The sequence below is a fragment of the Podarcis cretensis genome, assembly GCF_951804945.1.
Source record: "Podarcis cretensis genome assembly, chromosome: 15".
Lineage (NCBI taxonomy): Eukaryota > Metazoa > Chordata > Lepidosauria > Squamata > Lacertidae > Podarcis > Podarcis cretensis.
Genome location: NC_137185.1, coordinates 3,096,164 through 3,110,397, shown reverse-complemented (window position 1 = coordinate 3,110,397; position 14,234 = coordinate 3,096,164). Strand labels below are relative to the sequence as shown.

Here is a 14,234-nt window from a genome sequence, read left to right as displayed (position 1 = left end):
GAAATATATATTGAATTTGCCATAGCTCATCATCGCCATCTAGTGTCACATATGTATAATGCACTTTACAACACTTAAAATGTTTTATTTGCAGTGTAGCTGAGTCCTCAGTTTAAGCTTCAACACCACACAGAAGCACTCTTGGGCACTCTGCCACAAATTAACAGATTATTATTATTATTATTATTATTATCATCATCATCATCATCATCATTATTATTATACCACCCTTCATCCAAAGCTCACAGGGCAGTTTGTAGTATAAAGATTAGACAAAGTTAAAGGTAAAGGTAAAGGGACCCCTGACAATTAGGTCTAGTCGTGGCCGACTCTGGGGTTGCGATGCTCATCTCGCTTTATTGGCCGAGGGAGCCGGAGTACAGCTTCCGGGTCATGTGTTCAGCATGACTAAGCCGCTTCTGGTGAACCAGTGCAGCACACGGAAACGCTGTTTAGCTTCCCGCCAGAGCGGTACCTGTTTATCTACTTGCACTTTGACATGCTTTTGAACTGCTAGATTGGCAGGAGCAGGGACCGAGCAACGGGAGCTCACCCCGTCGCAAGGATTCGAACCGCCAACCTTCTGATCGGCAAGCCCAAGAGGCTCTGTGGTTTAACCCACAGCCCCACCCGTGTCCCTTAGACAAAGTTAAGTCCCCTAAAAAACCATTATTTCTAGCTTGTTACCTGGAAATCCACTTCAGGTTTCTGATACATATCAAGCATAGGCTTGGGGTGGTCCAGGACTTTTCCGTCAGGGTCATGAAGCTGGTAAGTGAGGCGGAGAGTAATGTCGGAGTAGCAGTCATCAGTGCAGGGCTGATATTGAAGTTGAAAAAGAGACAGATGAGTTTGCAAGCAAGTCGGGCAAGGGTGGGGAACCTCAGGCCCAAGGGCTGAATGCGGTCCTCCAGATCTCTCCATCCGGCCCCCGGGACTCTCCCCAAAACCACACCTCCTCCCTAACCACACCCTCTCTCCTCAGACCACACCTCTCACAAGCCCACCTTGGCATCCTCACTGAGTCCATTTTCCTGGCTGGAAATGTGCCTTTAATCTGCCTTTTTGCTTGACTGGCATGAGACATGAATGGACACTTCCTTTGTTCCTATGATCAAATAGTCCGACCCAGCTGAACACAGCTTTCTAGTTTTATTCCTGCTCTGGTCAAGCTCAAGACACAGCTCTTTTTAATCATCAAAGCACGAGGGATGGGTGAACCCATCGGTTTTTTCTTTCTCTCACTTTGCAATTTCCAAATTCTTCAGCATTTTATAGTGCGAATTTCTCTTAACACACCCATTTTTGTATGCAATTTTTGCACACAACTCTACACAATTTTGCATTCCCTCCCTTCTCCCCCCCTCCCCCAATTTCCATATGTTGTTTTCACTAATACATGCCTGTTAGGCACATTTTACCCTAGTGCATGCATTTTTGTAAACAATACTTAGCTGGAAAAGTGCATTGTAAGATTTCGTGAAGTGTGTTTTTTAAAGGATGTCTTTGCTGCAGTCCAAATATTGTTTCAGAATCTACAAATTAGGCAGGTTTACCTTTGATCATCAAATGAATTAACTTTCCCCCCTCATTCCAACAGAGCACACAATATACAGCTCTTCATTTAAAACTAAAAACAAGGTGCCAGTCCACATGGTTCTGAATTGAGATTTCTCTGCATGCAGTACACTTAAAGAAAATGTCATGAAAATGATGTATAGATGGTATCTAAGACCATCAAAACTTGCCAAAATATATAGGACAAGAACTAATGAATGTTGGAAATGTAAAGAAAAGGAAGGTATCTTTTACCATATGTGGTGGACTTGTAAAGAAGCAAAGGCTTTTGGGAAATGATATATAATGAGTTAAAAAAATTGCTTAAAAACACTTTTGTTAAAAAACCAGAAGCTTTTTTATTGGGTATAGTAGGTGAAGAGATACTAAGAGAAGATAAAAGATTGTTTATGTATGCGACAACAGCAGCAAGAACTCTTTCAGCCCCAAAATGGAATCAGAAAGAAGTACCAATGAAAGAAGAGTGGCAGATTAAGATGATGGACTTTGCAGAATTGGAAAAACTGACGGGAAAAATCTGAAACCAGCAAGATCAAGTATTCCAAAAGGACTGGAGTAAATTTATATGATATTTGGAAAAACATTGTAAGCTCCCTTTTTATACTTATTTATCCCTTTTTCCTCCCTTTTTATACTTATTTAAATTTTGAGGTATTTCGTTATGAAATTAATCAGATTTGAAAAATGTATAAAATGCTGGACATAAAGGTTAATTTTAAAAGCCAAGAGACGGGAGGGAAGTCAATAGGCTCTAGGGAGCCAGAGAGTAAAGTGGAAAATAATGATGTGGTTATATATTGTTAAATTGAAAGTTAATAAAAATCATTTTTTAAAAAATGAATCTGCCTACAGTGCTTCTGCTAACCTGAACTACAGATCAGACCCCACGGAACATTCTCCCAGCAGATAGCACTGGGAAGCTCAAATACAGGTAGCCGTTCCCTGCTGATTGTCCCCAACATTTGAAACTAACAGGTAGATTGCTTCTAGACGTGGAGGCATGGTTCAGCTAGTGACAGATCTATCCTTGATGCACATGGACTTTGCAGCAAAGATGGTGCTCTCAGGCCAACATTTATGACTTAGGGGATTTCCACCACAGTGTCCCTCCCCCCAATTTTAGCTGCTGCTTGGGTGGGCACCCACAGCGTAGAACTCGCTTTCTCCTTGCACTCACCAGGATGTGGAGCTGCAGTTCGGGACAAGAATTCCCAGTGTAGGAGGTGTCGCTGCTGCTGGAGAATGTTTGGTCCTCAAACTGCACTCTCTTCTTTTCCATCTCAACATCTAAATCCACAGTGTAGCGAAGGAGGTGGGGCAGCTCTAGGAGAAAGAAAGAAATGCTTGGCAGCGGGGAGGATGGTGAAAAAAGTCCAGGGATTAAAAAATTGTTGTTGTTGTTGTTGTTGTTGTTGTTGTTGTTGTTGTTGTTGTTGTTATACTGCTCTGTACCTGCAGGTCTCAGGGTGTTTCACAGGATAAAATCACAACATAAAAACGCAAAATACATAATCAAAATAAAAACAAGAACAACCCAATACAGTGGTACCTTGGTTCTCAAGCTTATGTTAAATCGTTTTTATTAGTTTTCCAATAAAAAACATCCAATTAACATATCAAATTACAATCAATTAAAATAAAAAACTAAAATAAAAAACGACCAAATTATCATCCAAATCAGAATTATTAATTTTTCAGGGCTTCCCATAGTCTGGACCTTGAAGCATATCTCCGAATCTCAATCCTGCCTCTCCTCGTTGTTTCCATATTTTCCACACCTCGATTTTAACACTTTAAAGTTCTCCATCTCTGGCTCTACAATTCTCAATCATGTCAGATATCGCATATCCTTTCATCCATCAAGTACAGCTTTATTTGTGTATATATCCCTTGGTTCTCAAACTTAATCTGTTCTGGAAGTTTGTTTGACTTCCAAAATGTTTGAAAACCAAGGTGCAGCTTCTGATTGGTGCAGGTGCCCTGGAAACAACAGCCGACAATCGCATCGGACGTGCAGCTTCCAAAAAATGTTCAAAAACCGGAACACTTACTTCTGGGTTTTTGAGAACCAAGGTGCCACTGTAACCCCCCCCCCCAAAAAAAAAAAAAACCCCACATTTTAAAAGGGCACTGAATGAATAATCTGCAACCTCCTACAGAAATGTGAAGAATTGGGGTAGGGGTGTGTGTGAGAAGCAGAGAGAAATTGACATGGCAGATTCATCCAAAATACAGAGTCTGAATGGAAAGTGAGAGCGGACTGCACCTTTGCTTGACCTCCAACTGTAGCTTCACAGAGCTGTTAGAGTACTCCACGGCAGCAGAAATATAACTGCCTTTTTGTTTGCAACTAGAGGAAAATTAAGTGCCAACCGTACAGCACAGCTGCTGCTGCGTCCCTGTTGGGCTAAAGTTAAGTGCTGCTAAAATGCTTGCCATGTGGGTGTTCATTACCTGTCTGCATGGTCCCAGGAGGGGAAACCCTATTGAAGCACAATCTGGCCGTAACGATGCCGTCGAAATGAACTATTCTCCCCGGGGTAAAGTGCATAGTGGGTTTCAGTCGAAGAATTGGCCTGGAGCTAAATGGAGGACGAGGGAAAGAAAGAAAGGCTCAGCTTTAAAATCAAACCCCAAAGGCAAATGGAAGCATATAATATTTCAAGGACGGCTACTTTCTTGGCTGCCTCAGCAGAGCTCTACAAATCAGCAGCCGCCTGGGTGATTATGGAGCAGAATATGGTTGGTATTTGGGCAGTGAGATGGGTGAAAGGGGCATAGTTTAGGGGAGTGGGGAACCTCTTAGGCCAAATGTGGGCCCCCCAGGCCTCTCTACCTGGCCCTTGGAACCGTCCCTAGGTCTCGTCCCTCACTGGCCCTGCTTCACATCCTCCTTAAGTGGCTTTGCCCAGCTGGAAATATGTCTTTGAACTTTGATAATGTCTCTTGCTTGCTGGATGGAGAGTAGAGAGAGGTGTTCATGTACAAAAAGTAGCCTCCTATATTATAGGGCTGGGCGATTTCTGGTTTTCAACATTGGAATAAATCACCAGCTAGACATTGCGATATACTGATATATCACGATATCTGTAATAAGGGTGGAGCTATGTAGAGGCATTGGCTGGCTTCAAGGTCCGTCCATCTGTCCCCACATTGTCATTTTTGCAAAGCACACAGACATCCTGATTCGCAATAGATTTGCCAGGTCAAAAATGATGAAACCAATATCATGATATGGATTTGAAACTGGAGGGAAGCGGGTGGCGCTGTGGTGTAAACCACAGAGCCTAGGACTTGCTGATCAAAAGGTCAGCGGTTCAAATCCCTGCAATGGGTTGAGTTCCCTTTGCTCGGTCTCTGCTCCTGCCAACCTAGCAGTTTGAAAGCACGTCAAAGCGCAAGTAGATAAATAGGTACCGCTCTGGCGGGAAGGTAAACGGCGTTTCCATGCACTGCTCTGGTTCGCCAGAAGTGGCTTAGTCCTGCTGGCCACATGACCCGGAAGCTGTACGCCGGCTCCCTTGGCTAATAAAGCGAGATGAGCGCCACAACCCCAGAGTCGGCCACGACTGGACTTAACTGTCAGGGGTCCTTTACCTTTTTTTTTTAATTTTTTAGATGATACATCGTCCAGCCCTAACACACATCCTGATTTGCAACATATTGCCAGGTCAAAAGCTATGAAACTGATATCGCAATATGGACTTTGAACCGGCTTTGAGCGATATATCGATAAATCGCCCAGCCCTACTGTGCAAAGATAATTTTTTAACCCATTGCTCTGCCCACCTTTACATCTGCCCACCCCCACCCTGCCTCAAAAGCTGATCAGAAGGGAAGGTTATTGGGCTGAATAACATTCCCACTCCTGTTCTGAGACGGCGGGAAGGCTGAAGTTCTCCATCCCTGGCCTAGAAGCTGCTGATTTGATCAGCTCTGTAACATCCAACTCTCCCAAATTTACTATGGACAGTCATGCACACCAACACCTGCAGCACAGACCCCAAACTGCCAACCCATGCCTACCCTCATGACTGCATGGAAAAGGGGGTGAGTTCTGAATTTATTTGGCACGCTGATGCTAGACACGTTTTCCCCCGACAGCTGAAAAATGTTTTTTGTCTACAGAAAAACTCAGCTCAAGAGTTTGGGTTTTAGTCTCTCTTTTCCCCAGGAGAAAACCCAAAGATCATTACTACCTACCGGAGCAAAGTAACAGAACCTAATGATCCAACAATAATATCCGGGAGACCGTCCGCAGTGAAGTCCAATCCACCAGCCACGGACCTTCCAAAATACATGAGTCCAGGCGGACTGGTTTGAGCAGCTGTTATCCTCTGGAATAAGAAGAGGGAAATGGAAAAATGGGGTATAGTGGGGGCGGTGTTTAGTGTGCTGAACTAGGGCCCCAGAGACCAGCCTTCAAATCCCTAGTCCTGAAGCATACTTGGTCTCTCGGATTAACCCATTTTACAAGATTGCTGTGCAGGTATAATGGGGTTGGAGCAGGGTTGCCAGCAATAAACTACAGGAAACAGTGTCCGGGCAGAAATCACTGAAACATCCAGGGAAATTTGGACATATGTCAACCATGTCAACTGTCTTTTTTTGCGATTTGCCTTAAAAATAGGGAACTTGGGGCAAAACTGAAAAAAGCTCAACAGCTTTTAGGGAAGCTTTAGGTAAGCTTTTAATGTTTAATAGACTACAGTGGTACCTCAGGTTATGTACTTAATTCGTTCCGGAGGTCCGTACTTAACCTGAAACTGTTCTTAGCCTGAAGCACCACTTTAGCTAATGGGGCCTCCTGCTGCTGCTGCGCCACCAGAGCACGATTTCTGTTCTCATCCTGAAGCAAAGTTCTTAACCTGGAGCACTATTTCTGGTTAGCAGACACTTTAACCTGAAGCGTATGTAACCTGAGGTACCACTGTATTTGTTATGTACTGAAGTTCTCACCCTGGGCCAGCAGGGGGATACTTTTCACTCAGGTCCACATATGCAAATAAGGGATCGAAAGTGACGTTCAGTGATTGGATAGTTACAGAAAATGGTTACTGTTGCGTTCTAGTGGAGCTCTATATAAGCAGGCTGGCTGAACCCTTGAGTTCAGTTCTGTTCTGGCCTGTGAATAAACAAGAGCTGTTTGAAGAATCACTGTGTCGTCTGATATGTTCACCCACAACTTAACACTACTGTATTTTAATATTCTGTTGGAAGCTGCCCAGAGTGGCTGGGGAAACCCAGCCAGATGGGCGGGGTATAAATAATAAATTATTATTATAACAAAGCCCAATGAGTTTTCGGTCCGGATTTTCAGTTTTTGAAACATGTCAACCCTAGGTAGAACCACAAACGCCGCTTTTGAGTTCCTTTAAGGATATAATTGCAATAATTAAATAATGGAAGAGGGTTTCCCTTGCATGGGACAGTTAAACGGTACGCTGTGAGCGACTAGCCAGTGTGCCATGAGAAATAAAAGGAGTCTTCATAATTATTTAAAGCCCCCCTCAAGGTGAACACAAAATAACCACCAGAGACTCCGCGGTCTGACTCTGTGTGAGACAACTGCTCTGGGCGTCCCCCTTTCCAATTATAGAGAAACAAAAGGGTAGAGCGATATCTCTAGATAGCCAGTCTAGAAGCTTCTAAGACCTAAATCATACCATACATTTTAAACAGGCTCCATCATTCCACTTTAAACAGCCAGAGCTTTTCCCCCCAAAGGATTCTGGGAACTGTAGTTTTTTAAGGTGCTGAAAATGCTTTGGAGACACACGCACACGACATCTCATTCCCCACACAAAGATGAAATACGCAGAGTGGTTTAACAAGGCTCTCTTGCAATTATAGCTCTGTGAGGGGCACAGAGGCATCCTCATAACTCTCTCAGCACCCATAATTTTTTGGGGAAAGTTGAAACTTTAAAAAGTGGCATTGAAGTGTTTTAAATTAGCAAGCCTCAAAGCTTGACCTTCAGCCTAGCAACTTTTGAGATAACACAGGTGCTGGTACTCACGAGCTTATCTCTCATTAGTGGGAAAGAAGCTACTTTCTCAAAGGCCAGTTTTGTTACCCAGAGACCTGAGTCAGGGAACTGTTTTCTTCGAACAAGAAAACCATTTTCGACTGCTTCACTCATGTGATAAGTCAGCATCCTATGTTGCTGCTCAAAACAGCCCTTTGTTCAGAGCCACGAGGATAGGAATTTTGATTTACAGTGGTACCTCGGGTTAAGAACTTAATTCGTTCTGGAGGCCCGTTCTTAACCTGAAACCGTTCTTAACCTGAGGTACCACTTTAGCTAATGGGGCTTCCCGTTGCTGCCGCGCCAACGAAGCATGATTTCTGTTCTCATCCTGAAGCAAAGTTTTAACCCAAGGTACAATTTCTGGGTTGGGGGGACGCGGGTGGCGCTGTGGGTAAAAGCCTCAGCGCCTAGGGCTTGCCGATCGAAAGGTCGGCGGTTCGAATCCCCGTGGCGGGGTGCGCTCCCGCTGAACGGTCCCAGCGCCTGCCAACCTAGCAGTTCAAAAGCACCTCCGGGTGCAAGTAGATAAATAGGGACCGCTTACCAGCGGGAAGGTAAACGGCGTTTCCGTGTGCGGCTCTGGCTCGCCAGATGCAGCGATGTCACGCTGGCCACGTGACCCGGAAGTGTCTCCGGACAGCGCTGGCCCTCGGCCTCTTGAGTGAGATGGGCGCACAACCCCAGAGTCTGTCAAGACTGGCCCGTACGGGCAGGGGTACCTTTACCTTTACCTTTACTACAATTTCTGGGTTAGTAGAGTCTGTAACCTGAAGCGTCTGTAACCCGAGGTACCACTGTATTATTAGGGGAAGGGTCATATACCTCAAGGGCAGAGCGTTTCTCAATCTCCAGCATCCTCAGGTAGGCTTGGGAATGCCCCTGCCTGAACCACTACCCTGGAGAGCCACTGCCAGTCAGTGTAGACCAGAGCTTTCCAAACGTTTCACGTTGGTGACACACATTGCAGACATGTACCATTTCGCGTGACACAGCAATCCAATTTTGCGAGCAAACCGGAGGTTAAACTAGCGCCAGCGGTCAGCAAACTTTTTCAGCAGGGGGCCCATCCTTCAGACCCATCCTTCAGACCTTGTAAGACTTTTACACACACCTTCGATCATATATATATCATATATGGGACTGGCAGAGATGACCGGCAGAATTCGTGACCAGTGGAAAGAGACAGCGGAAGAAGATTGGAAGAAATTCAAGATATATCTTAAAAATTATTGCAAAATTGAGGAGTGCTAGATGTCAGGGAATAAGAAATAGAGAATTGCAGCGGTAACTAATAAGTTAAAGAAAAACGAATGTAATGAAAGTGAATTAAATAATTAATTATTGGAGAATTGCTAAAAAAAATGTTAAAAATTAAGGATGCAGTAAAAGGGAGGTATGGGGAAGTCGGAGAAACAAGGGGTATGAAAACAGGATTATGAAATTATACATGTTGTATATGTTTTTGTTTGTGTATGTGAATGTGTTGTTTGTTTTTATTTGTGTTGGAAAACCAATAAAAATTATTTTTTAAAAAAAGAGACTTTTACACACAAAGCTGGTGAGACTTTTACACACAAAGAACAATGCAGAGCGATAGACGGATAGACGGTTGGTTTTTGGGTTCTCTCGTTTCTCCCTCCTCATCAGTTTATGAGTGCATAAAGCGGTCAGCAAACTTTTTCAGCAGGGGGCCGGTCCACCGTCCTTCAGACCTTGTGGGGGGCCAGACTATATTTTGAAAAAAAATTAATGAACACATTCCTATGCCCCACAAATAACCCAGAGATGCTTTTTCAACAAAAGCACACATTCTACTCATGTAAAAACACCAGGCAGGCCCCACAAATAACCCAGAGATGCATTTTAATTAAAAGGACACATTCTACTCATGTAAAAACATGCTGATTCCCGGACCGTCCATGGGCCAGATTGAGAAGGCGATTGGGCCGGATCTGGCCCCCGGGCCTTAGTTTGCCTACCCATGAAGTAGCCCCTTTCCAGTCCCAGGAAGGGTGTGGGGAGCATTCGCGCAACACACCTGCACACTGCAGCCGACACACTAACGTGTTGCGACACACGGTTTGGAAAGCTCTGGTGCAGACAGGACTGAGGAAGGTGGAGCAACTGTCTAGCTCAGCACAAGGCAGCTTCCTATGTTGCTTTGATGCCCTGCTGCCTTTTCTCTCTGCAAACTAAGCAGAGTGAAAGCTCAATAAATGGCCGACATGCTCTAATCTTCTTGCAAACAAATCAGGAGGGATGCTCAATAAACAAGCTGCCTGGAAGCAGTGTCTCCCTCTTTCTTTCTCCGAAATACAATTCCACAAGACCCCCTTACCTGGGAGAAGGGAGCCTGCAACCCCTCCTTGCCGCCGTTAAAGATGTAAACACTGCCAAAAGAGCTGGGGCTCGACCCATGGTCCTCTAAGGGTGCACCAATGGCAACATCTCCGAAACCATCCTGGTCCACGTCACCAATGCTAGCCATGGCAAATCCAAACCTGGAGAAAAGGGACCCCAGCTGGCCGTGTAAGTGTCTCTGTAGAGTAAAGTTGTTGGCCTGGGAGAAAGCAGGAGAGAGGGGAAAAGGGGAAAGTTACATGAAAGTGCTTTTTGTCTGCTGCTTCCACCTGTTGGTGGAGGTTCCTTCAACTGAATTTACCTGAATTGTAAGGAGGTTCCTTCAACTGAATTTACCTGAATTGTAAGGAGGTTCCTTCAACTGAATTTACCAGGCCAGGACTCAAGCCCTCAAAAGCTTGGGACCAGTTTACTTGAGGCATCCCCTTACCCCATCCCCTCACTGAAATCTGCAGAACTGGTACTGTTACAAGTGCCACATGATCCTCATTCTGCTCTTGTAAGAAACCTATCTTTTAGCATAGCAGATGCCTTCACTGTACTCTTTTTGGATATATAATTTTTTAATTGAGTTTTCATTTTTCTACATTTCAAATCAAACATTTTTACAAACTTTGAAATATCCAACGGCTTCCCTTCTTCTCCTTCCATGGTTCATATCATACTTTCCTGCCTATTTTACTAGAACCATTCAAATCAATTTTCCACTTTTACATCAATCAAATATTGTTTACTCTGTTGAATTGATCTTAACGCTGCCAGCGTTTTCAGCTGTGTACAATTATTGTGTACAATTCAATAAATATTTTCCACTCTTCTTTAAAAATACGTTCTTCTTGCTCTCTTATTCTGAGGGTTGAACCTGCAAGTTCTGCATATTCTAAGTTGCCAAACCTCTTCGCAAGGAACCTCACTCACTTTCCACTGGAACTGGGCGGGCTCGTTGGGAGCTTGCTTTCACTGCTGCCGGACCCCTTGGCATCCTGGTCATCCCCAGGACCTTCGAGCTACCTCCAAGCTACCCCTAAACTCCCAAGAGCAGCAGCCGGGTTGCTGTAATTGCAGCACCCGCTTCCTTCTCCCCTCACGGCAAACCGGAACATTTTTTTGTTCAGGGAAAGCTATCCAAAACATGTCAAAGTTGATAGGTGTTTTAATTAGTCTCTCTCCCCCCCCCTAGCCTAACCACTGATTTTAACTATATTTGTATTTAAAATATTTTTTTTAAATCCTGATTTTAACTTTGTCTTTTGCTGGCAACTCCCCCTTTTTTGGGTAAACTGCTTAGAGTTTCCACTTACAATCAAGCAGAATAATGCACACATTTTGCAAAATAAAAATAAATCATAAATGCATTTGGAAGGACTCTCTTGGTCGTTCCACCGCCCTCAGATTTCGGAGCAGTGGGAGAGGGCATTTTCTGCGGCAGCTCCTAATAATTGTGTAGAATTCTGTCTGCTGAAGACACCCTTCTGTATTAAACTGATTAGTAGTAAACAGGCAGCCTGTGCAATCTTTTTAGCACAGGTGTAAAATGTGAACAGTAGGATCTTTTACCTGGCTATCCAAGCGATAAAGGTAAACCTTTCCTTCCTCCCCTTGCATATGGAAAAATGGAGCTCCAACCAGCAGGTGATCTGTAACCCCATCCAGGTCGATGTCCAACAGGCAGAGCTCGGAGCCAAAATAGGACCCAATCTGCAGCCCAAGAGAACAAACACCGGTGGGATTTCTATGCCAAACGCTTCCAAAAGCTGACCACAAAAAGGCATCCACTTTCTCTTTATATCTATCCATCTATCTATCTATCTATCTATCTATCTATCTATCTAGATACATATGAAGAATATGGATATACTTGATTTAAGTTTTGCTCTCGAGGGCTGAAAGCAATTTGCTTTTACAATCAGAGAATTCAAGATTTAAACAGCCACAATTTTATTTATTAAATTTGTGTACCGCCCTTCATCCGAAGATCACAGGGCAGTTTACAACATGAAAATACAAAATGAGAACACAAAATACGTAATAAAAACAAGAAAAAGGCCAAAACCAACCAAAAACTTCCCTGTCACAAACACATTTTTAAAGACATAGAATGTTAATCAGCCAAATGCCTGGTTAAAGAGAAACATTTTTCCTGGGCGCCTAAAGATAGGTAATGAAGGCACTGGACAAGCCTCCCTGGGGAGAGCACTCCACAGTGTTCGATGTAAGGACAGAAATGGCTTAATTGATTTTCCTAATATGCCGCCGCCTACCTATTTCCCCCTCACAACATGACTAGTAGAAACAAAGATGGGCAACTCTACAAGGGCCACAAACCAATGGTGGGCAAGGCCAGAAGCAAACAGAGAGTCAGGATGCTGTCAGCAGCTCCTGGCTGGTTGCCCAGGAGAGCATAAAGACAAGGAAAAGTTTCTTACAGTCCTTTTTAAATTCAAACTTTACAGTGAGAGGCTATAGAACCCAGCCTCTTGGATAATGGCGCTGTCCCGAGTGAATCTCCACCCCTTGCTCTCCCACTTCTTCATTTGTCATCACCATCATCTCCTCTACGTGCCCTCTGCCTTTGAGCTCTTTGCTCTCCTACTTTCAAGGCCCACCAAGTTCTGGGAGATGGAGGGTCTGGGATGCTTTCTAATGACAACGTGTCAGCTGGGTGTTGCTCTGGCTCTCCTATGATTTCCCAGCTTTCCCCCTCATCTGCCTCTGAGTTGCTACCTCCCTCAAATCCCTGTTGTAAATCTATGCTGTCTTCCTCTTCCTCCTCCCTGGAAGTGGTCTCCAGCAGTCTTCCTCTGCCCAGTCCCTGACACAGAGAGATTAATGCACAATTTATCTCTATACAGTAGGCTAGTTTCTATCCTTGCCAACAAAGGCCCGTATAGTTAAAGCCATGGTTTTCCCAGTAGTGATGTGTGGAAGTGAGAGCTGGACCATAAAGAAGGCTGATCGCCAAAGAATTGATGCTTTTGAATTCTGGTGCTGGAGGAGACTCTTGAGAGTCCCATGGACTACAAGAAGATCAAACCTCTCCATTCTGAAGGAAATCAGCCCTGAGTGCTCACTGGAAGGACAGATCGTGAAGCTGAGGCCCCAAGACTTTGGCCACCTCATGAGAAGAGAAGACTCCCTGGAAAAAGACCCAGATGTTGGGAAAGATGGAGGGCACAAGGAGAAGGGGGCGACAGAGGATGAGATGGTGGGACAGTGTTCTCGAAGCTACAAACATGAGTCTGACCAAACTGCAGGAGGCAGTGGAAGATAGGAGTGCCTGGCGTGCTCTGGTCCAGGGGGTCACGAAGAGTTGGAGACGACTAAACGACTAAACAACAACAACAACAAGTTTCTATACCACAGTCATGAACCCCTTTTCTAGTCTTTATCTGGGCAAGCAAAGAGGCACGATCAGAGCTCAAGGGCACATTTCCAGCCAGGCAAACACATGCAAGGAGGGTGTGAAGCCAGGCTAGTGAGGAGAGTGAAAAAAACACGTAAACGTAATAGGCTGTATGATAACAACTGCAAACTTATTTACTTGCAAATACTCCTCGAAAATTAGATACGGCTTCTTATAGTGTCAAAATCAACATTGTGACATAATACAGTGGTACCTCGGGTTACATACGCTTCAGGTTACAGACGCTTCAGGTTATAGACTCCGCTAACCCAGAAATAGTACCTTGGGTTAAGTACTTTACTTCAGTATGAGAACAGAAATTGTGCTCCAGTGGCACGGCAGCAGCAGGAGGCCCCATTAGCTAAAGTGGTGCTTCAGGCTAAGAACAGTTTCAGGTTAAGAACGGACCTCCGGAACAAACTAAGTACTTAACCCAAGGTACCACTGTATATTAAAATGTAGCTTATTCAGTTGACAGCCCAGTCCAGTATGTTCAAAATACAAATCCTATTTTGTCAGTGCCGTAATATATTCATTTCTAATTTCTTCATCTTCTCTTGTATTTTTCTGTCTGACGTATTTCTTAGAAGAGTGACATGAAATGATCTTCTAAGTGTCTAATCTATCAAGCTGGTAGACAAAAGAAAATGGCACTGTTAGATGGTTGGCACAGGCAGACGAGACAAGGATTACTGGATATTCCCCTGTTTCGCCCGAAGGGGCTTCATCAGCTGTGCGTAACTCTAAATCATATAAACATACACACTTTGTAATATAATAGCTACAAGAATTCCAAAGAAACATACAAGGGTATAATAAATGCACATCCTTGTATATAACAAGGAATCCAGGAATCCTTGC

At 44.2% G+C, this 14,234-nt stretch overlaps 1 protein-coding gene across 4 annotated transcripts in view; it reads right to left on the bottom strand.

Annotated features, from left to right (window-relative positions):
• ITGAE (integrin subunit alpha E) overlaps positions 1-14,234 on the bottom strand; it is a gene marked incomplete at its 5' end in the record, with an annotated part of 59,210 nt that overhangs the window by 18,693 nt on the left and 26,283 nt on the right. For all 4 annotated transcript variants that reach the window (XM_079955429.1, XM_079955430.1, XM_079955427.1 and 1 more), the window contains 6 exons: positions 688-819; positions 2,756-2,901; positions 4,033-4,160; positions 5,782-5,915; positions 9,948-10,169; positions 11,528-11,668. In XM_079955429.1, the coding sequence (XP_079811555.1) occupies positions 688-819; positions 2,756-2,901; positions 4,033-4,160; positions 5,782-5,915; positions 9,948-10,169; positions 11,528-11,668 (903 nt within the window). The remainder of the gene's footprint in view (positions 1-687; positions 820-2,755; positions 2,902-4,032; positions 4,161-5,781; positions 5,916-9,947; positions 10,170-11,527; positions 11,669-14,234) is intronic.